Source organism: Centrocercus urophasianus, unplaced genomic scaffold (assembly GCF_019232065.1).
Source record: "Centrocercus urophasianus isolate 14NV4802_14NV808 unplaced genomic scaffold, USGS_Curo_1.0 seq_35, whole genome shotgun sequence".
Lineage (NCBI taxonomy): Eukaryota > Metazoa > Chordata > Aves > Galliformes > Phasianidae > Centrocercus > Centrocercus urophasianus.
Window position 1 is genome coordinate 1293739 of NW_024884922.1, and position 22317 is coordinate 1316055.

A 22317-nucleotide genomic window follows, 5' to 3' on the forward strand; every position below is an offset into this window, starting at 1 on the left:
TCTTTGACATGCTAAACCAGGCACCACCAACACACTGCGTTTTTTTACAGCTGTTCTATCTCAGTGGCTTCTCTTGAATTATGTATCCTCATCTTTGATGTATGAAATCTCAGCTGATTTAGAGATTACCCCTGAGAGTTGAGCAGCGCACCTGGAAATGAATGGAGCATCAGATAGTCCCAACCCTTCCAACACAGAGCAGGAGGTTTAACAGTGCAAACCAGGAGGTTTTACAGCAATTGGGTACTGGAATACAATTTTTATGGGAGTGTTGTCTCATCCTGTATGGTCTGCACCCAAGCAATCAATACATTAGGATGCTGAGAATTCAAGCTCAGTTGCTGTGTTTGCTCACAGGAAAAATGGAATGAATGTGATTTAAGAAAGAGCTGATGTGTAAGGAGGAAGTAGGTGGTTCTGTTTGGGGTAGACACCAAGGGTTTCATAAGGGACCCAGAACGGTGTGTGCCTCTCTCTGGGAGGTGAGCAGAACAGTGCCAGTTAGTGCAGATCTGGCTGGAAAGTAGTTGCTGTCTGATGGGAGGCATCTGAGTACTTGATGAAGGAAAAAGAAGCTACTGAGCATAAAATACAAATACAATGTCAGCAAAGTACAGAATCATATGATACGTAAAACTTAACGGCTGTACCCTATGAAGTATACTGAAGTTTCTTCAGAAGGAGTTGTGGTCACTTGCTCCCAGCAGAGATTAGACTTTAGATGAACTGCAGGATTCTATTAATTTCTCTTATTCTAACATAAGTGTTGTAAAAGATTGTGCCAGTCGCTATGCCATTACAATTAATGAGGTTTTATCAATTAAGATCTCAAAGCAACAAGCAGAGCTCAGGTTTGTGGCGTAGTCTGGCCAGAAGACGTGCTTTTCACAAGGCACAATACGTCCATTCTCTGTATTTTAACTATTACTGTACTTCAAATTTAAATTCCTCTGGATTTCTTGGCAGCTTCAGCCCATTAGCTCCTCATCGCAGTATTTGGTGAAGTGACCTTTTCCTCCTGGCTCTTCTGCATCCAGCCCATGACCAGAGAAGACCAGGACACTGTTTTCTGAAAAATGTGCTTTTTAAAGTCAAGTCTCTGACCGTCACTTTCTGCTCACTACTCGGTTACTTCTGTCCTTTCTTTTTCTCTTCCTGTTCCCCACCAAGGGACTGCTAACACACACACCCATGGATCAGGAACTGGAAGATGTTTGCATTTACCTCTGGAGTGCAATTCTGACTGATGGGTTCTTATCAGGGTTGCCAAGTCCATCCATCCAATTGTCTATTTCTGTTTTGAACACCAAGCAACCATAAAGTTGAAAACCACGTTATATTTTTGGAATCTGAAATTTCAGACAATGCATTTATGAATTATTTATGGGAAATGTGTTTTCAGTAATGTGCGGCATAAAATGGAATGAATGCGTATCCATACTTGCCCTGAACTCTGCAAAGTGCATGCTAATAAACAGAATGATAACCTACCATCACTTTTGCCCTGTAAGATTTACAGTGCAAGCACTTTTTTGTGTGGTTTAATTCAAGTCAGTTTGTCAACTTAAAGCTCTAGTGTTTTGTTTTAAAGTACAACTTGGTGAGTGATTTCCTATTACTTATAGAAATCTAACTGCTTTTTTCCCCCTATTTCAACCAGAGTTAGTGTCTGTAAATTTTTCTAGTCATGCTGGCATAAAGCCATGCTAAGTTATGCTTTAATTCACAATTAGAAGGCAGTGGCAACTGTGCAGAGCAGCAAACCTCTCATTTAAAATGGCCATTATACAAGATCATGATTCTTCAGAATGATTAAGCTATTGAAGAATAATTAAGATATCTGTAGATTTTCAGTCATTTAGAAGTGCCGGGCTTATTTAATTTTTTCAAACCTCCCTGAAACAGTTTTTTTCTGTAATGACAGCAATACAGGACTCTATATTATCACAAGTTGGTGTTTACTGGTATCTGAATTGTCTAATGGTAACTTGTTTTCACTGATACAGCTGACAGGGCAGAGATAATTAAGAGACAAAAGAATCTGAGTGCTAGATTTTGCTATTAAACACTCCATGCCACAGCAGAAGAAATTAAGCTGACAAGCAGGAGGCGAAGTATAATACAGATCCACAGGAAGAGTTGGTGTTTAGGTACAGCAATTGACTGTGTATAAAATATTTCACCAGGATAGAAGGAAAAAAGAAAAGAAAAAGGTAAAATAAATAATTTCCAAGCATTCACTGAGGCATCTCATTTCCAAGGTGTCAAATAGAGGTTTTGCAGTACCTATTCATCCTTACACAACAAATTGCAGCAGACAGGGAAGTAGCCCAGCCCCAATGAGCAAGTGGCAGAACTTCCATTGGCTTCCATAGGGTCACGATTCCACCCCAATATATACTTAAAACTACCACAGCCCTGATTTTGCTCCTCTGCTCAATGAGGTTTTAAATCTTACACAGCTAGTAGCAGTTCTTGCCACAATGCTTAGAAAGTCAATGAAAGCTCACAGTTCAGTAACTAAATGACAAAGTAAGAAACTTTGGAATCATAAAATGGTTATAAATGCTTGACCTAAAACTCTGCAGATCTTCCAGTAACTGTACAATTGAAGCAAAAAGTTGATTTATTATCTGGCAAGCAGGGAATTTGGACTGAGCTTGTGAAGAAAGGCAGATAGCCAATCCATGTAAATGATTATGGACTTTGCAAGCAGATTTTTTTTTTTTTTTCCATTCTTTCCCCCTGTGCCATGCCCCTTAAAATTATTTTTTTGTTAAGTTATTTAGTACCTACAAAGTACCTGCAAAGTTCTAGCCTCCGTATGGGGGCATTTTCCATGCTATTCTGTCCTAGCTTTGCTGAAAGCACAGTAGGAAAAAGAGATGAAACATGAAAAAGAAATCAAAACCAAGGAGCAAGACCTGGAACGGTAGAGTGGAGGTGCAGAATTTCATTGTACCATACATATGCAAACCCTTTGTCAGGGGCTTTAGCACATTATAAAAGAAAAAGCACAATTTTAAAGATGATTCATTGAATTAGAGCTTGCTTTGAGGGGAAAAATGCTTGGGGCCAAACTTGTAAGAGCAAAAAAAAAAAAAAAAAAAAAAAAAAAAATTGAGAAAAAAGGCTGTTAAGGCAGGAGAAGTAGGGGGATGAGGTATGGCAGAAAATATGATGACAGCTTAGTTTTGGCCCATAACAATAAAGGGTGAAGATCTTGCAGGAGATATGCTGTGATGACAGAGTGCTTAAAGGGAATAAAAGCTAAGCATGCTCTGAAGTGCAAAGTTATTATGTAATATCACGGCAGAATCAGGGCCTGCAGTGCTGAACATAGACTGAGGTTCATTTTCTGATCTGAAGAGCTTTCAGACTTGATGAGACAGAAATGGGTGTGTGGGAGGGGAGAGAAGGACAATACAAACAGAATGATTGCAGAGGTGGTTGTTAAACTCCATGGTAGTTCCATGGTTCTGTAATTTCTTTCTTTTATACTAAAAACTTCATTCTAAATTATTCTTCTGTCACTAGCAGATATGATTTAAAAGGTTTCTTTACTTCCCAGCACTCAAGTCTTTGTTCACTCTCCCTGTTCCAGAATTATTACAACCTCAGTTATGCCAATTCAGCTGCCTGCAGCTATGCCTTAAAAGAAACGATCTGTGTTTTTTGTTGTTTTTTAAGTACTAAAAGCACACAGAGACAAAAACAATAAAGCAGTCCTTTCAGTTTGACAGGTTGGTAACATGGCAGCAAAGCCTGAGTGAAAGTCCGGTGAAAAAATAACATAAAAGGCTGAGTTACCAGGAGTAAAAAGGTAGGGGAACTGAGGGTTGGGAGTACTGAGGCAGACTGTGGAAAGGTGAGAAAGCAGGTGTTAGTCTCTGACTATCGGTAAGTGAAAATGACCTGTTTAGCAATGAGAAATGAGAGCAGCAGTAACTCTTATTTCAGTAATAACAGCTGGTTGGATGTTATCATAGGTGAAGCCAGGGTGAAAACTGCAAAAGAAAAATCTCTTATCAGCTCTGACTTAGGACAAAAGTTTGAGATGCTGATGTGGATCTCAGTATCCAGCATACCGTCTCTGCTTGGCGTGTGAAAGACAGGGTTAAGCCAGCAGTACTCAGCCTCTTTAAAGACCAGGCCCTCTGTAGCTCTTTACTACTGTACCATAGTGCTGCTGAGCATAGCTCATTTTGGTTAGTGAGGATGTGTGTCATTACCAAATGATGCTGCTTTTCTCCATGTTCTCCCATGCAAAGGCTCTGATGCCTTTTGCCTGAAGATGTAGGGATAATAGTAACCCTACAAAACGAGGCATTCCTTTCACTGATTTGCAGGTCTTACAGCATACAGCAACATGTTACACTGCAGCGTGTCACACTAATTAGGAGAGGCACAAGAGCCATGAAATGGCTGCAAAAAGGCCGTTGGCTGACTGACTGTTGGAGAGAGCTGGTCTCCTTTTGGCTTCTGTGTAATCACACCGGGGGAACGTGGTTCTGGTCTCTGGGTGGTGGCTTGCTAGAAATACACTGATGAAGACAGGAGGAGAGTGGCAAAATCTGTTGCTGTGCAAGAGGTATTGATTTATGAGAGAAGATTAAAATATGTGTGGCTCAGATAAATGTTGTCTGAGACTGGAGCAGAAGGGAGGAATGTAATGTTATTCAAATACTTAAGGAGTATTTGCACCAAAAGTGGAGTGTGAAACTGGGAGGAAGAAGAAACCTCTTTGTCTATCTGTAGCTGAGTATCAGAAACACGTTCATGTAGTATGTTCTTATATGCATTTTTCCTCCTACCAAACTCCAAAGCAAAAATCTGTGCAACTGTCTGCTCTTTTGAATGCTTACTCTTACAGGTGGTTGTGGAGTCGGATCCCCAAATCCTTACCAAGGCCCTTTAGGTTATGCTGTAGCCTATAAATAAGTAATAATGGTAATGATAGCATGAGATATATTTGACTGTGGAATGGCCTCCCAAGGAGAATAGCAAGGGGCTGATTGTTAGCAAAAAGTGTTAGGAAGCACACTGTAGGGAATTGTTCTCTGTCAGCGGGGAGATGGCTGGATGATCTAATAAGTCTTTTCCTTCTCTAGGTTATGATTCTGTGAAAACTGCCTCAGAGAATTCTTTAAAGTCTCTGATACCATAAGCTCTCTATTATGTGGGTGTGGGTTTTACAGCACTCCGGGAGGCTTTTGCTGAGGACATTGTAAATATATTCTGTTTTACACTGTGTGATGTATTTTAAATAAAAGACTTAGATCTTTTTTTAATTGCTTTGAACTATTCTTCAGTCTGATCTTCTTCTTTAAGAATTGAGAAACTTTGAGATACTTTTGGAAAATACAGACCCATTGTAGGCAACCTGGAGTTGTCCCAACCTGAAGTTGTTTTAAATAAGTACAGCACTGCTTAATTTGCCTCCTCCTGTTTCCCATGGTGAAGTGTCAATTCTGAGTCCCAACCCACATGAACGTGAAATGAGAATCTTGGGCTAACTGGCACAGTCCCTTTGTCTCTGATTCCTTGTTTAATCTTTTTCATCCTCTTGATGCCTTAGGCTCGAAGATTGCCCTTCACTGTGTTCATTTCTGGGAGGTTTCAGCATCTTGAGGAGTCAATACAAGGGATTATCCCCCAGGGTGTTATTTGGTCACTGAAGATCAGGTCACATGAAAGGCAAGGTCCCCTATCTTGGCTTTCAGGGAATGACTGCAAGATCAGTTTCTCTTTTCAGCTTTCATTTCCTATCCAACTAGTTTCTGGTGTTCATTGATATGTTCATCTCAAGCTTGCTGGGCCAGATAGCATGATGGCTAAAACCTGGATTATACTCTGTACAGCAGGGAGGGAGAGAAGGAAGAATGAACGTAAGACCTCTGCAGAGGTAAGACCTCTGCTTCATGAAACAGGAAATCTAGAGACACAAAGAGGGTCCACTGAACATAATATATTTGGATTCTCAAAAGGCCATTGCCAAGACTCAGCATTAAGGCATCCAGGTTTATGCAGGATTAGGGGAAAGTCCTTCCCTGTATTTACTGCTGATTTTGTGATAACAGACAAAGGGACTTAATGTTTATTTTTCATGATGAGGAAGACTTGGTAGCAGGGTGTTTCAGTGTCAGAATGGTTATTCATCGGTAAATTGGAGCAAGAGGTGAACAGTGAAATATTCTGGATTACCTAATGTTTTTAGTTGGATAACCTAATGTCTGTAGGGTTCTTTCAAGTAGTCAAATGTCATGCATATGGCAAGAAACTCCAAAAAAGAATAGTCAACAGTGTGCCTATTTGATACTGAACTCAAGAGCTGGTTTTTTGCCATTTGTGAAGTCAGAGGCTCCTCAGTGCTCCACAAAAGCTTGTAGATACACAGGCCTTGGTGTACTTGCACTTTGAGTACTCCTGGTCTCTGCCTTTCAAGCAAGAGATTGTGGATGCTAGAAAAGATGCATGGAACAAAGTGATCAAGGAGATGGAGCAACTGCTGCACCAAGAGGGACTGAAAAGCTGTTGACACTGGATAGGAAAAGACTGAGTGAGAATACTCACAAAGTTTGCAAAATAGTAAAGTTGAGGGATAAATTTAAAGTGTAACTGTTGTTCATCAGATGCTATCACATAATTGCAGTCAATCCTTAAAAAGCGTTCAGTGAAACTAGAGGACATGCAAGAGGGTGTCCTTCCATAGCAGCAAACGTCTTATGCTTGCTGCCACGGGATATTGCAGAAACTGAAGGATGAAAAATAAATCGGACAGATTTGTGAACAACAGACTGTTGAAATGACAGCCAGGAATGTAATGCCCATCATCCCTAGTGTGAGAATTGTGGACACAAGAATAAAGATGGCAGAAAGCAGCTAGGACTTGAGTTTGGATGGAGCTCAGCCTTTTTTCTATAGAGCTTGGCTTAGCTTCTGGATGGGTAAGGAGTCAGTACAGCTGGTATTTTCCATATGACCTCACACTGTATTGCTAGTGTGTTGTCTTCAGGTTTTGGGGTTGTTTGACCACTGAGGCCATTTCCCTATCTGCATGTGTATTGTCTGCTGTGGAAGCTGCTTTTATTTGCCCTGTTTGTTCCAATCAAGTAGGGATTTGACATTTGCTTTATAATAGCAATGAGCCTGGTTTCCTTTTCTGTAAAATGGGTCTTTTCCCTACCCCTTGAATGTGTTTTTAGCCGTATTTAGCATTTGTAAAATGCTTGGAGGCAGATGATGTTTTGTGAATACAAAATAGTGTTGGGCTTTGTACTTGGGCACAATACTGTACCGTAATTCAAAGGCAATTCATGTAACATTAGTAAATCACTTTGAACTTTATGTTGAAAATATAAGCAGTAGTATAAAAATAAACCTTTTTATTTCCTCTGGTATATATAGTTAAATAAAGTAAGCCTATATAGCTACTAATCTCCAAAACCGTATTGCCAGTATGCTTTTGTTGAAATGCCATCACCTTGCAGAAGAGACATTCTGTGTTTTGTACACATTTATGGTTGAAGAATAAATTTTCAGAGACTGTAAATGAAAAGATATCTCTGAACATAGTGATCAAATAATATCTGACAGTGCTTGTTTGAAGAAATATACATATATCTCACTGCCGGAGTATTTATGACTCTAATAAGTTTAGTTATTTTGCCTCATGGGGAAACTCCTGCTCCTCCAAATATCAAGCTTGTTTGGTGTTGTGCTGTTTTTGCAGGAAGGAGGGAGTGACATTATTAGTTAAATGGGACAGCACAAAGTGGAAATACAATAGAGTGATTTAAAAATTGTACAGCATGTAAGAAATATATTTTACCAGCAATGGGAAATAGAGAAATATTAAAAATTCAGTGACATATCCCGAAAGTCTAAACAAATGAACAAACATCTCTGTTCAGGTGGTTGATACCTATATGTGCTGATGTTCCCTTCAAAAACACCATTTTCTCTAATATTCTGATCATCAGCTGAGTTCTGTGCATCATTCAGCATCAACTGACCATTTTGTAGGTACCATACATTGCAGGACCACTGCCTCTGGTCGCCCCGTGTTTTTTTTTAAGTAGAATGCTAAATGGTTTCAGGTGATTTCTCAGCAACCGTCCTAGGAATAAGTGGTCTTATGGTTCCCAGAGCAACAGCCACATTTGCTTTTGTCATAAAGATGCGCGCGCTTTCCTTCCCAGTCCGGTCTGAAGCACGGCACAAAGGACGATGCACCTGTGGATGCTCAGAGCGCTGTCTCCCTGCTGCACAAGCAGTGAAACAGAAATGCAGTGTAGTGTGTTTATTTTTATACTATTTTCTTCTTTAAAACCGGGACATTCAGAGAGCTGCTCTGAATCACAGTACTGTCTGCTGTTTCTTGTTACTGTAGCGATGGACTACAAAACTCTTGGACATAGAGTGTTTGAGAACTTTACTAGATACCGACTTAATTAGAAGCTAATACTGAAAGTTTGCAGTATAATTTCCTCAAGCACTTTAGCAGCTGAGGAGACAAATTTCCAGAAATCTGTATTAATTGTACACAGGAGATTAGAAGAGTACTGTAATCGTGCTGTGCAATGCCTGACCAGGACACAGCTCCGCACTGAGACAGCTACAGTGGGTTGATCCTTGTTACCTGTCTCTCAGACAGATTTGGAATCTCCATGCTGCTCTGTATGGAGCTTTATTTGGGGTTTTACTTTGTACATTAAAAAGAAAGGCCAATTTTCTTCACTGTGAGAAGAGCTTCTCTACTTACCTTGGTCTGTTCTCTTTGCATCTGTTGCTGCCCTCTTTGTGTGGTCCTGCCTTCATTACGCTTTGTACATCCACTGATCATGTTCCCTCTCCTGGTGGAATTTATGAAGACTGCTTAGGCCTATTTTCTCCAAAGCCTAGCAGCTACATGACTTCTAGCCCAAGCTTTCAGACTTGCTCAAACTTTATTATCCCATCATGAAACACATAAATTTTCAGGTTCATGACAATTACATGAAAAAATGTACATGGGGAAAATGCCAAAGCCAGGCTTAGAAAAGATGTTTTCCAGTCGGTTATGATGTACTTGCTGACTTTCCAGTAAACTAAAAAATGTAGTAAAAGGGTAAAGGCAGACTGAATTATCACTGTTTTTGAAGGGACAGTTGCCTGTCTCATTTCCATGCTGCTAAAAGGGCAAAACCCATAAAATAAAATGTACATAAGCGTCTATGTCCACTGATAGGACATTTCGTTGTTTGGCTGAGCGTCTATACATGAGGAATTTCAGTATCTAGCTTAATGTCTGATTCTGGTACTTCTGCAAAACATGTGGGATTTTTTTCCAATTTGGGAAGCATGAACAGCACTGGGACACTCTTGGCTGTTAGTTTCCATAAAAAAAAAAACCACTCAGTATTCACAAGCCAAGTTTGCCAGAGCAGTCTTTATGTTTGAAACATTCTGACTTTAGGTGCCTGATGCTGCAGCTTTGACTTCACTGATGCTACAAAGCGTGATCTTAATCCGTTTTTACTTACTCATTTATTCAGATCATGGAAGGAATGCTCGTGCAGTTTTTAGAGAAAGTTTCATTTCAGGAGTTGAGCATTCAGGCTGTGTCTCTTTAAATGTTTGGATACAAATAAACAGAGAGAAAATCGTCATTGCAAGCTTCAAACCATTCTAGGTCTAGTCAGTTGCCTCCAGCCAGATGCTGTCTGATGTTGCCTAGACAAACTAGGGCAAGCCATTATCATTGGATTAAACACTAAATACCTGCAAGGAGCATTCTCTTTATCAGATAGAGCTCTGTTAGCAGAGTTCATTCACTTTATTGCATATATAACTGTGGTGTCAAATAGACTGATTTACAACACCTGGTCTTTTACATAATCTTCGCTATTTGCTGCTCTTGTAATCTGCCAAATCATTTAGCCTTCCTGATAGCAGAAATGCTGTAAAACTTAGATAAACTTGCAGAAGAAATGAACTCCAAGGTACTGCTGAAATCTAGGGCCTGCACGTTTACTATAAATGCACTGGCTGGTTTGGTTTCTCCCTACCTAATCTGTGATTAAATGTGGCTGCCGGAGAAATTGAAATTTTATGATAGCACTACAGTCAGAGGAGATAAGCATTTGTATGCTAGACTAGATTAATCTAAAAAGTTTTAGGTGTGGCTAATGAAACCAATGTATGTGTTAACTGGTTTTCTTTGGGTTCAAAGCATCTGTGTATATCTGTATAGACTCATTCCAAAACGTTTTCTGCATGGAAAGTCTCATATGGCTGTGTGCTAGTTTCCACTAGCAGTAGGGCTTGTTCCATTATACATATCTTTAAGTTTTTAGAAGATACTTTCTGAATGCTAATACGAACAGCAGGCATGTATGCAGTGGTTTAGCATGGCTACCTATGTTCTTCTGAAGTTCTTGGCTAGAGTAAATGTAAGGCATCACGTTGGATCAAGGTTAGCTGTTTGCACAGTCCATTTGAAACAAAATGAAAGCTCAATTTTTTGTTTTGAGTCACTCATTTCTGGCTATTAGGAGTGATTTGGACAGATAGATGATAGAAAGTCATGTACACAAGTGCAAAATATGAAAGAATTTTACGAAGTGAGTTTCTGATTGGATGAAATATAGGCTAGTATGTCTGGAGGAAACTAATGCAGACTGTTAAATAGAAGAGAGAGCACTGAGATGCAGTTATACTGAGTCAGGCGGTATTAGGAATGATGACCACCATCAAATTGGAAGGAACAATAAATATTAAAGGAAATGAAAGAGTTGACTTTTTGAAGCAATAAGAGCATAACTAACGATTGCCATTAACATCGGTATTAACCTATCAGTGCCATAGTTAATTCTCTAAGTGTCTCAGTATCTTAGGTTAGCTTGTCATGGTCAGCTTTCTGACTGTGGTTGGCATGTAACTCTCACTGCTTGAGCTAATGAGAGATATTTCACACGGCTTTGTTAGTTCAGGGAAGAGAGTCACTTTAGCTCCTGCTGCGCATGACAGTGCTGGACAACACTAGTTGTGCTCTGCCTCTGGGAATTCCATTGACCTCTGCTAATCTTTCACTTCAGCAAACTGTATTCACACTGGAGAATGTTTTTATTTAAGAATCCCAGCTGGCTGATTTAGTTTCATAGTCTTCTCAGTCTCCTCCTCTGCAACTCAAAGCAGGAAACAGCTTGAGATGATTACTCACACTATAGATGAAGTCTTTCTGCTTACAAGGCAGGGACCTTATGGGGACCAACCAGTTACACTCGTACCTTAGGTTGGGTGCTGTGAATAATGTTCTCTATGTGTAAGTTATTGAGTGTGTGAATTATTTCAGCATTGGCAACATCAGACAGGTCAGTGCTAACAACAAAATGGAATGAAAGGGATTGTGGGGTAAAATTCTTGAGTGGTATCTCTTATATTAGAGAACAGGCTCCCAGGGAGGCAGTGGAACCAGTATTCTTTAAGACATTTAGGTTTGGACAGGAGAAAATATATTGCAATGATCAATCCTGTGCTGGTATTTAGATCAGGTCTTGTCTTGTGTGAATATTAATAGGAAGCCTGTTTAAAGCAACTGCCATTATTCAGTGTGTGTTACTAGCTAACAGTGGCTTGCAACCTTCCCCCACATCTGTACTCACACTTAAAGGACAGCCTGAGTAATGTCTAGCACCTTTGCCTCTCATAGTGCCTGAAGTGTTGATTTTGTATTGCCTTGTTTAGATTATATTCCTTCAGTGCTTCCACCAGACAGACTCCATATAGTGCATAGAGATTTACTGGAAGCACGTGTAGTTTGTGGCAATAATAATAAAGTCTCCTGCTGTTTTCAAATTCCCAGGAAACTAAATCAAGTGTAGAGGTCTATTCAAAAAAGTGCAGCATGCATATAAGTCACTTTACCATTACCTGTGTGGGTCCGCCTTGTACCTGTTCTGTGTACTTGGCTGTCATATCTCTGACTTCAGTTCTCAATCTCCGGAGTGTGACTAAGACATTACACACATCAAATGGAAAAGCTGATGAAATAGCTTAAAATAACCCAAGAACCCATGCTTTGCTCACCTCTTTTTCACCACCTCTGTGTTGGTATTCCTCACAGGAATTTAGATAACAGAACTCATTCTGAGCTAATGGACCCCATCAGACAAGTGTAGATCTACTTTGAATGGTGAAGGTGGAAAGGTGGAATTCAATTCCTACATGATGATGTGATGCTTAATGGATCTTCAATTTCTTTGTGTGTTTCTGTAGGTATGAAGCTTCTCTTCATGACATGGTTCGAGCTATGAATCCAATATCTGCCCCAGGACACCACTACCGAGAATCCTACGAGAAGAACAAAATGCACACGCCTGGTCGTGTGAATCACAGGTCGACATCTTGGTGCCAGTCCCCTCGTGATTCCAGAAGCAGAGCAGGAGAGTTAGAAGAGAGACGGCTGCTGGAGGAGATTTTCTTCATTTGACACTGCTCTTTGGTCTACTCCCCTTTTATAGAATTTGTAGTACCTTTTTATTTCTGATTTGTTTGTTTTTAAGTACCATTTTTAAATTATTTGAGCAACAACAGATTGTCTTCCTTCTTCTAAAACACAGTTAATTAGCATCTAGTTTCGTTTTGGATTTAGTAATCATGCTGCAAGGATATTTTGGGGATACACCAATCAGAAAGCGTTAAGATTTTTTTTTTTTTTTGAATCTTTCATGTGCCAAGTAATCATTCGAAAATAGAATTTTTTTCATCTACAGCATTTTCTAATAGATTGAAGTCACAGTTTTGCCAGCCTCATATCAGAAGTGTATTTCATTATCGATTTTTCGCTCTAAAGCAGTTTGCAAAAACTGCCTAACATTCAAGAGCCACAATGTTCAAAGTAGATTATTTTCTAATTAAACAAGTCTGTTTAGAACCTGGTGTATTACAAAGGTACAAGCACTTTACTACTTTTGTCAATGATTTTATGATCTACTTTTCCCTTCAGCATTCTGGCATTTAACATGCTGCATTTTTAGGGGTTATATCATAAGCTCAACTGTACAGCGTCTAATAATATGAACACATGATGTTGCAGGTTGATGTATTAGGCATCCATTTGAAATACATTCCTCTTTAAATCAGTGCTATTTGACATAGTTTGTGTACTGGGAGACCTAACCCTGAAATAGCAGTACACGGTCAGATGTTGTAGTGGTCCAAAACCTATGTGATGTACTTCTCAAGATGAAATTTATAGCAGTGGTAGGGTAAGAACAGTCTTAAGACATTTTCACTAACTTGCACTATTTTGATCCGGTATCCAGGCTCCATTGTAAATAAGACAAATCAGTAATTATTTCCACCAGCAGCTTGCAATGCACATTTCCCTGCCGGCTTTAATTATTCATGCTATATCTATTTCAGTTTATTTAAATGCACTTCCATCTACTGCATGTACTTGGTTATTTAAAGAAATGTGCAGAATTGGTAAAAATGACTGCAGATTACAGGATTAATGGTCATTTTCTCCACAATGCAGTGTTCATATTTTATTGTAACAGTAGCCACCGGCATGTGTTCCTAGAAATATGAGGCTAAAATACTCATTTTGCACAGTAAAATTGCAGCGAGGGAAAGGTAGAATTGAGCCAATATGGGCAAGTTCTAGACCATTTGCTCCCAAACGCTGCTTCGTGGGCCAGTGCGGTTTTTTTGACAGTCTTTTTAGGTAACCGTGCTGATCTTAATGGCAGCGGGTTGCTGGCCTGATCCTTAGGGTGTCACTGCTCCCTGCCTCCAATGTGCTTCCGTGCAGTGCTTGGTACTCCTGTGCTCTGCAAGGAGCTAGCAAGGCTCAGCAATGAGGTCCACTGTGCCCCTCCGATGAGAGCATGCACTATGCAGAGCATCGAGCACAGACCCCCTGGCAGCGTCCTGCTTTTATAGCAATGAAATAAAAGGAGAATGAAGGAGGAGATGAACCATAATTCTGAGTTGTTTCACTCAGGATCTGTCTTAATCACAAATTAGGTGATATCTTTTCCATGCATCCCAGAAGAATTTTAAAGGCTGCTCGGAGGAGTTTACAGGAGGGAAGCAGCATTACTGGACCAGAAAATGACTACTGTAGAAAGACCCTGCTTGGTCTGTCCTGCTGTCAGTGAGACAGTGAGTTCTTTCTAATATACCCATCTGCTGTTGAGTGCCCCCCTAGTTCTTCTCCCTCGACCTGTGAAGGCACAGGTTTGTGGTTAAAGCCCCAAAGACGTAATAGGTGCTCTGACACAAGTACAGCAGTTGGGGCAATAGATTTTCTCACTCAGCATGATTCTGCTGGACGAGCAGCCTGCTTCTTTAGGAAGGCAGGGAAACGATGGGGAAGGCAGAGAAAAATGTACAAGGAGCAACAGGAAAAGCATAGAAAACCATGAAAGCTATGACCGACACGTAGATCTTAGTGTTTGGGGATTTCTGTGTGTGCAGTTTGTTTTGGTTTTGTTCAGGTTTGGCATGTGTAAAGAAACAGTTCTCTGATTTCAGTCCAATTGCTTCTCTTCTCTTTTCCACTTTGACTGAAACTTTGATTGCCTTTTCTAATAAGTGCTAACTGACCTTTCAAAAAAGCAAAATATAGAAGTAGATCTCTTAAAAGGTGCCTTTGTGTACCCAGTTGAGAACACTGCATGGGAGCATTATGTTCTTTGGTTCTTTGTGGGTGCTGGTATAAAGCTGCTTTAGGATTCCTTATGATCCATTTTGTCCATTAACAATTCTAATTCTGACGGTGACTTTTGACTCAAATCTATATTTTGGTAGTAGCTCTTTTTAAAGTGACATTGTCAGGGTCGCAGGTTCTACACTCAAGGTGCTGTCCATCAGTCAGAGCTACACGGGAGGCATACCTTTATGTAGGCAAGAATTCTCAAATTAAGATAGTTGAAATATCTGATGGATGAAAACCTGCATGTTTTAACTGTCTGTGAGATATGAACCGAGAAGCAAAAGCTATTAATTTGGCAGACCCTGTGAAAAATCATTTTTTATAATGCCAGTTCTTGCTCTAGTTATCAGCAGTACATTAGGAATAGTGTTTAGCAGTCAGTGCAAGCAAAGATATTTTGCCATGAGGCACTACAAAGTTGAAGTTATTAAAACATTTATAGCCTTAGAAAAAAAAATCAATGATTGTCAAATAGGAAAGGACAAAATCAGTATTTGGGACTGGGAGGGGAATTGTTTTCCATCTGCTAAAACAGTAGAGGAAATGCTAAAATTAAACTAGCAAAAGCAATCACTTGACAGTGTCCTTTTACTTTTAAGCTCCTATATTAGGAAGCTGCCGCTGGGGAGATAGTCCAGCCACAGAATGTTTGTCCAGAGTGTTTCCAGTTAACACGCTTCAGCTGCACGCTGGGCTGTGTTCTGCCTGAGAGTTTGTGGAGGAACGTGGCTCCTGCCAAGGCTGCTGCCCACGCCTTCATTTTGTGTTCTTCCCAGGTGGCTCATACATATGCACTGCGCATGTTTGTGTGCTCATTGCTTTTGTGCACCTTGCACGTGGTGGACCTGCAGCAATCGCGCGCTTTCCTCTTGTAGCCTCTGAAGTCTCACTGTTGAACACCATCTTGAACGTATATTTATAAATGTATGTGAGGTCTTAATCTAATAAATTATCTAGGGATTTCATTTAATCTTAAAGACTTCTGTTCATTTGAATGATTTTCAGGTGTCTTTTGTCCGACTCAGATGTAGTAACTGTCATTGATAATGTGTTCCACTTTCCACACCATCATATTATGTGTATTCTGAGTCTTCATCAGCTTGCTAAACCCAGTGAGCCCTCTCTTTCTCTCCAGGACGTGGATATTGCGGTGAAAATGAGCAAGACTTCTTTCAGAGCTTGAAGTCTAGGGGACAGATCTCAAAAAGAGAGAAGTGGGAAGTCAGCAGCATGCACTGGGACAGAAAGGAGTTAGAAAGTAAGAAAGAAAGGATGGAGATAAGGACAAGAAAAGACAAGAATAATAGGGAGAGAACTGAACCAAAGGATGAGAGAAGCCAGCTCTGAAGGTGGAGAGAAGTTGATAAACGATTATAAGTTGATAAGGGAGAAATGTCTTCCACCACTGGTTCCCAACTGAAGCCTGTGCCCCTTATCCTTTTCCAGATCATGTTCCTGCATCTGGGGAGCTACTGTCCCAAGGATGAATGGTAAATAAGGAAAGGAGGAAATGACCTAGCTTTGTCTGCTCCCCTATAGAAAAGCTTGTCAGAGGGACCACACAGAGAGTAGGAGAGTGAAACCTGGATATAAACAAGGCATGGACTGAATTTCATTGCTAGCAGCAATGGTGGTGTGAAATTAGATTACAGAAGAATGTGACAGTGGATATAACAAGAATCTGAATAAGGGAGAAACAAGAAAAACAAAATTTGCAGTGATCCACTGAGCTGTGGAGGTTTGGTGCTAAGGAAGGAGAGGAAAGGGCTTAGCTATGCTTGAAAGAGACTGAGCCTGAGATATCGAAAAGTATCCCTTGAAAGCACACATGAGCCCAGGGTTAAACTCCAAAAGTTGCAACAGAGATTTTTTGAAATACAACCTCCAGCGGTGTTTCAGTTTGTACCGTCTGAGGGCGAGAGAGCACAGCCTGGTTAGTTAGTAACCTCCTTTTTCACTGTAACCAAATTTATGAAATTGTGTGCTAATTAGTGTATGATTTATAAATTTACATAACTGTGCTGCTACATAAGACAACACAGAATATTGAATGAGGTGATTTAAACCTCATTCAGAACAGAAGCACTGAAGTTTGCTCTGACTGGATGTCTGTCCTCTGGAAAATGCTTTCCCAATACACAGTTGCTCCCCACATCTCTTAAGTCTGAACTGCTCATGGTGACAATAAATGTTTCACTGTAATGTGGCACCATGCAGCTACCTTGAGGCTCTTTGTCATGGCTGTAGCAGGGTTTTCACTGTGGTGCTTGTGGAGGGTGTCTAGAAGCAGAAGTCCCCTAAAAAAATAGCAAGAAACCCAACTTGGCCTGGTTACAATTGGCTAATGACAATTCCTACAGTTGTTGACAGGGATTGCTGTTGTGTCCCAACAGCAACAAGAGCTTGTCTGAGGAATGGTGTTTGATTCCCAGCTTGGAAAAGCCACTTTTGCCTTCCCGTGCATGCTCTCATTTAACAGAAGCTGAGACTCAAACCTTATGTATTTTCAGGCCCAAGGGGGTCATATCAGGCTTTCGAAAAGTAAAGTGGAGAAACTTGGATGTCACTGACAGTTGAGGCCCTGGTGAGGTGAGAGATGCCAAGATTGCTCCAGAACACAAACCAATCTATGGGCTGCAGAGTCAGCCTTGAATCCCTTGTTTCTTTGCTCTTGGAGTCCTTCTGAATATATAAAAAACCAAACAAACCTCAAAAACTCACTTCATTCATAGCATTCAATAACCAGCCTCAGAACATAACGGTGATCTTTCTGATCTCTGCAGAGAGAGGAAAGCAAGAAGTCCGGAAAAGTTGTCTTTCTTGATAGCTTCTTTGCAACTACCTTAAAGCACTGAAGAGAGGAGGTGATTAGTGCCCTTGTTATGTCTGGACATGGGCACATGAGGATTGCCACGAGCATCAAGGGCAACATGGGAAGCCTGCTTCTCCTTTAAGGCTGATAAGGAAGGAAATGGTGAGATGGCTTCACAGACACAGAAGATGTCTGCGAGGTATTTTCACTGACGTTTTAAAAGCACCGTGTCACAGCCTCACAGTGTTTAATTATCTGATACGAAACTGCATTATTTTGAGGTTGAATTTGCCTACTTTTAGTTTCCAGTGGGAGAAACTACTTGTGCCTACAGAAGCAGGACTGCAGTTCTACTGTTAGCAGACAGCAAGTCCCCCATAGGTATTTTTCTTCAGCCCCTGCTCAGCCTTCTTTGGCAACCTGAGCTCCTTTGAGCGTCCTGCCGTAGTGTTTGTTTTCCTGTGCCTGTTTTTGAATGTTCTGCAACATTTATGCACCTGGAAAGGTTTTCACCGTAGCAGAATGCCAAATTCCAGTTACCATGGCTGTGAATGGGGGTGAAGTGGCCTCATTCTCTACAGTATTTCCATTTTGACGCTTCCAAGAGCCTTGTTTGGAGGTGTTGGCTGGGTATCTGGTCGCATTGCACTAAAGATCTTTCTTGGAAGCAGAAAGTCTGAAAGTGAAACCAGGAGACTCTGTTATATTTAGAAGAGTTGAGGAGGAAGAAATAATGTAAAGCAGAAATACTAAGCAGAAAAAAAAACCCTAGGATTCAATTTAGAGTGGAAGGTAAAGTTGGGCTTTGCATCTGTGAACTCAGCCACCAAGAAAACAATCTGAAAGACTGCTTAGTGGCAATGGTGAAAGCCAGACTGCAGAAACCTTCTGAAGGGGAGGAGTGAACAAAGCAGGAGGTGATGATACTTGATAGCAACACAAACAGACAAGAAGACTTTGGATCTGCAGGTGAGGAGGCGATGACACCTCTAAATTGCACAGGAAACGGCTCCTTGTCAGTGGATCTGGTGCCCCTGTATTTGCACGAGTGCCTTCAGCACAGGGATCTCATTACCAGAGAGTTTACTGGCAGATTGGAGGGATTTCAGTGAGGAGTAATAAAAATGATCAGGGACTGCTGGAATTGACATAATGAGGAAACAAGATGAGAAGAGTCAGATATTTATAGCTTGGGTGAGAGAGACAATTAAAAGGTGGGATGGGAGATGGACTGGGTGACCTGAAAGCCTTGTCTGTATCTAATAGCTTCTCATCGTCTGCTGTACAGAGGGCTTGAATTTACCAAGGCTGTCAATCTGGCTCTTAACAGCTCTAACTTCCCACGTTGAAAAGCTCAGGTGGGTGTGCTCTGGCTGTACTGACACTGTCAGAATGTCACTGGTACTGTACTTTGTTTAAAAAAAATAGTCATCAGCCAAGTTGTGGAAAAAATTGACACTTTGACAGCAAAGGAAAAAAAAATTGGACCATCATAAAATGAAAAGCTACTGAAGTCCTTGCTGGTGACTGAATGGAAAGGGCTCCCAGGGTGCTAAAGTGTTGACTGAGCTCTTCTTGCTGTCTGCAAGTTGGTCTGCTGAGGAATGTCCTTTCAGAGGCAAAACCCTGCTTTCCATTTATGAACAAGGGCTCTTGTCCTTGGGCGCAGAGCCCAGGGTTCGCTGGGCGTGAGAGCTGCAGCAGCCTGTCCAGAGGTACCCTGGGTCCACAGGCAAATTAAGCACTGCTGCCTTGCCTGCGGGAGGCACTTTGGGGAAATATCCACGTGGTGTTGGTTGGGTCTGGTGGCAGTGTCTGTGCTGTTTTAATGATACCTGTGTGCAAAGGCCAGTGCGGCTTTCATCCATTTCACATCAGTCTGACATTCACAGAGCAGACATAGCCTAGGGTGGTGGAAAGGAGAGAAAGATGACCAAAAAAAAAAAAAAAGCCATCCACTTTTTACTACTCTTTCCATGCTTCTGAGCTGTGATATCAGGCTGTGGCTGAGCAACAGTAATCTTATCCAGCATACTGTTGATTTAAGCCTCTTGGATTTATATAACTTTGGAAATGGTAAACTATATTAATTTGCTGTGTTTTCAAGGGAAAGTTATTTATTGAGAGACATTTTTAACTCAAGTGCCAGGAGCCTTAAATCATTATAATAAATTCATGCTATTCAGGGTTTCTTACATTGTAATAAATTTGTTTTAAACATGAATGAGGAGATCCATGATTTCTTTAATATACTGTTATGTATTTCCTTTCAAAATGACACAGCTCACTATATCAAGTGGGAGAATAATAGTGAGAGATTTACAGTACTTAAGAATAACACAGCCCAGGAATGTGACACGTTAACCAATGGCGGGCAGGGGCTGGTGAATGGGACCCACCACTGCCAGTGGTACAGGAGAGCTCATGGTGACAAAGGGTCAGGGCAGGAAGGCTCAGTGGGAAGCTCCCTGCAGGATGGTTATCACATCCAAGCCTGAGCCACCTCTGTGTTGGTGTGAAAAGTGCACGTGAAACACCCAAAAGGTGATGCAGAGTGTTTGCTGCTACTCACCCTCCCCATCACAGCTTTGGGCGCTCGCCTCAGCCACTCCTCAGGAACCTCATCCATCCCTATGGCAGACCTCTGAAGAGTGGTACAGTGATGCTCAGTAAGGACCGAGATAAATTTTAGTCTCCACTGTTAATCTCTGATCCCTCACTACACCTCTGCTAACCCTTCCACTCGACACTGGATGGCTGTGAGGCCATAAAACAGAAGGCTGGTTTGTGTGTTGTGTCCAACACCTTGCTAAAGCAGATCTGATAGAACAGGTAGCACAGGAAAGCATCCAGGTGGGTTTTGAGTGACTCCAGAGAAGAAGAGTCCACAACTTCTCTGGGCAGCCTGTGTCCTAGTCACTCTAAAAATAAAGAAGTTTTTCCTCATGTTCATACAGAACTTCCTGTGTTTTAGTCTGTGCCCGCTGCTCCTTGTCCTGTCACTGAGCACCAGCCCTATCCATGTGACACCTGCCTGTAGATACTTACAAGCATTGATGAGATTCCCCCCTCTTGTCCAGGCTGAGCAGCCCCAGGTCTCTCGTCTGATCCTCATACGGGAATGCTCTAGACCCACAGCCATCTCAGTGTCCCTCCACTGGACTCTGCAGTAGTTCCCCATCTTGAACTGAGGAGCCCAGAACTGGGCACAGTGCTCCAAGGTGTGGCCTCACCAGGATAGAGAGGGGAAAGATCACTTCCCTCTGCTTGCTGGCCACACTCGTTAATGCACCCCAGAATACCACTGACCTTCTTGGCTGCAAGGGCACACTGCTGGCTCGTGGTCAACCTGTTGCCCGCCAGGATGCCCAGGTCCTTCTCTGCAGAGCTCCTCTCCAGCAGGTCAGCCCCTAACCTGTACTGACGCATGTGGTTATTCCTCCCCGGGTGTCAGACTCTGCAATTGTCCGTTCTGAACCTCATATGGTTTCTAGTATATTCAGGTCTTGCTGAATGGCAGCACAGCCTACTGGTGTGTCAAGCACTTCTCCCAGCTTTGTATCATCAGCAAACTAGCTGAGGGCAGACTATCTCCACGTCATCCAGCTCATTGGTGTTGAAAAAGACCTGGCTCAGCACTGACCCCTGGGGAACACCACTAGTTACAGGCCTCCAACTGGACTCTTGCCACCGACCTGAACATGCTGAGCTCTGTCCCTTAGTGAATCTGTGTTGACTACTCTTGATAACCTTCTTCTCTTGGGCGTGCTGAGACATACACTCAAAATAAGCTGTTCCACCACCTTCCTGAGGATGAAAGTAAGACTGGCTGGCCTGTGACTTGTCACTGCCTTTCTTGCCCTTTTTGAAGACTGGAATGATGTTGGCTTTCCTCTAGTCCTCAGATACCTTCCCCATTCTCCATTATCTTTTGAAGAAGACAGAAGGCAACTTGGAAATCAATTCTGCTGGTTCCCTTGCACTTGAGGGTGCATCCTATTAGGACATATGAATTTGTGTGTGTCAAGTTTGCCCAGACCATATCATCCTCGACTAAGGGGAAGTCTTCCATTCCACAGACTCTCTTATCTTCAGGGTCTGCAATTCCTCAGCAGTCTTAGTAGTAAAAACTGAAGCAAAGAAGGTGTTCAGTCTCTGCCTCCTCAGCATCCCCTGTTACTAGAACACTCACCTAATTCAGTGGACCCACATTTTCCCTAGTCCTCCTTTTGCTATTGACATGCTTTGAGAAGTCTTTCTTGTTATTCCTAGCCTCCTTCTTCAGATTTAATTCCAAGTGGACCTTAGCCTTCTTCGTTGCATTCCTGCATGCCCTGACAAATGTTCCTTCGTTCCTCCCACTTGGCCAGTCTCCTTTTCCATATTCCATAGATATTTCATAGACCTTCTTTGTCCATTTAAATTCATCCATGATCTGCTTGCATATCTCCTGCCACCTTTGCCTGCTTTCTTACTCTTTCTTACTCTTTGGGATGCAGTGATCTTGAACTTGGAAGATGTGGTGCTTGAATGTCAACCAATTCCCTTGGGGCCCCTTTCATTTCAATATTCTAATCCATGGGATGCCTCCAAGCAAGTTCTTGATGAGGTCAGAGTTGGCTTTCCTGAACTCCAGGTTTGCAATCCAACTTAACACCTTGTTTCTTCTATGTTGGATCCTGAACTCCACTTTCTCACTGTGTCACTGCGTCCAAGGCTCCCTCCAGACTACATATTCCCAACCAGTCCTTTCTTGTTTACAAGAACAAGGTCTAGTAGCACACCTCTCCTCACTGACTTC

At 41.6% G+C, this 22317-nt stretch overlaps 1 protein-coding gene across 3 annotated transcripts in view; it reads left to right on the forward strand.

The window, feature by feature from the left end:
- Nucleotides 1–19698, forward strand: part of KIAA1328 (KIAA1328 ortholog) — a 180182-nt gene extending 160484 nt beyond the window's left edge. For all 3 annotated transcript variants that reach the window (XM_042831185.1, XM_042831186.1, XM_042831187.1), the window contains one exon: nucleotides 12259–19698. In XM_042831185.1, the coding sequence (XP_042687119.1) occupies nucleotides 12259–12472 (214 nt within the window). In that variant the 3' untranslated portion in view covers nucleotides 12473–19698. The remainder of the gene's footprint in view (nucleotides 1–12258) is intronic.
- The last annotated feature ends 2619 nt before the right edge of the window (nucleotides 19699–22317 follow it).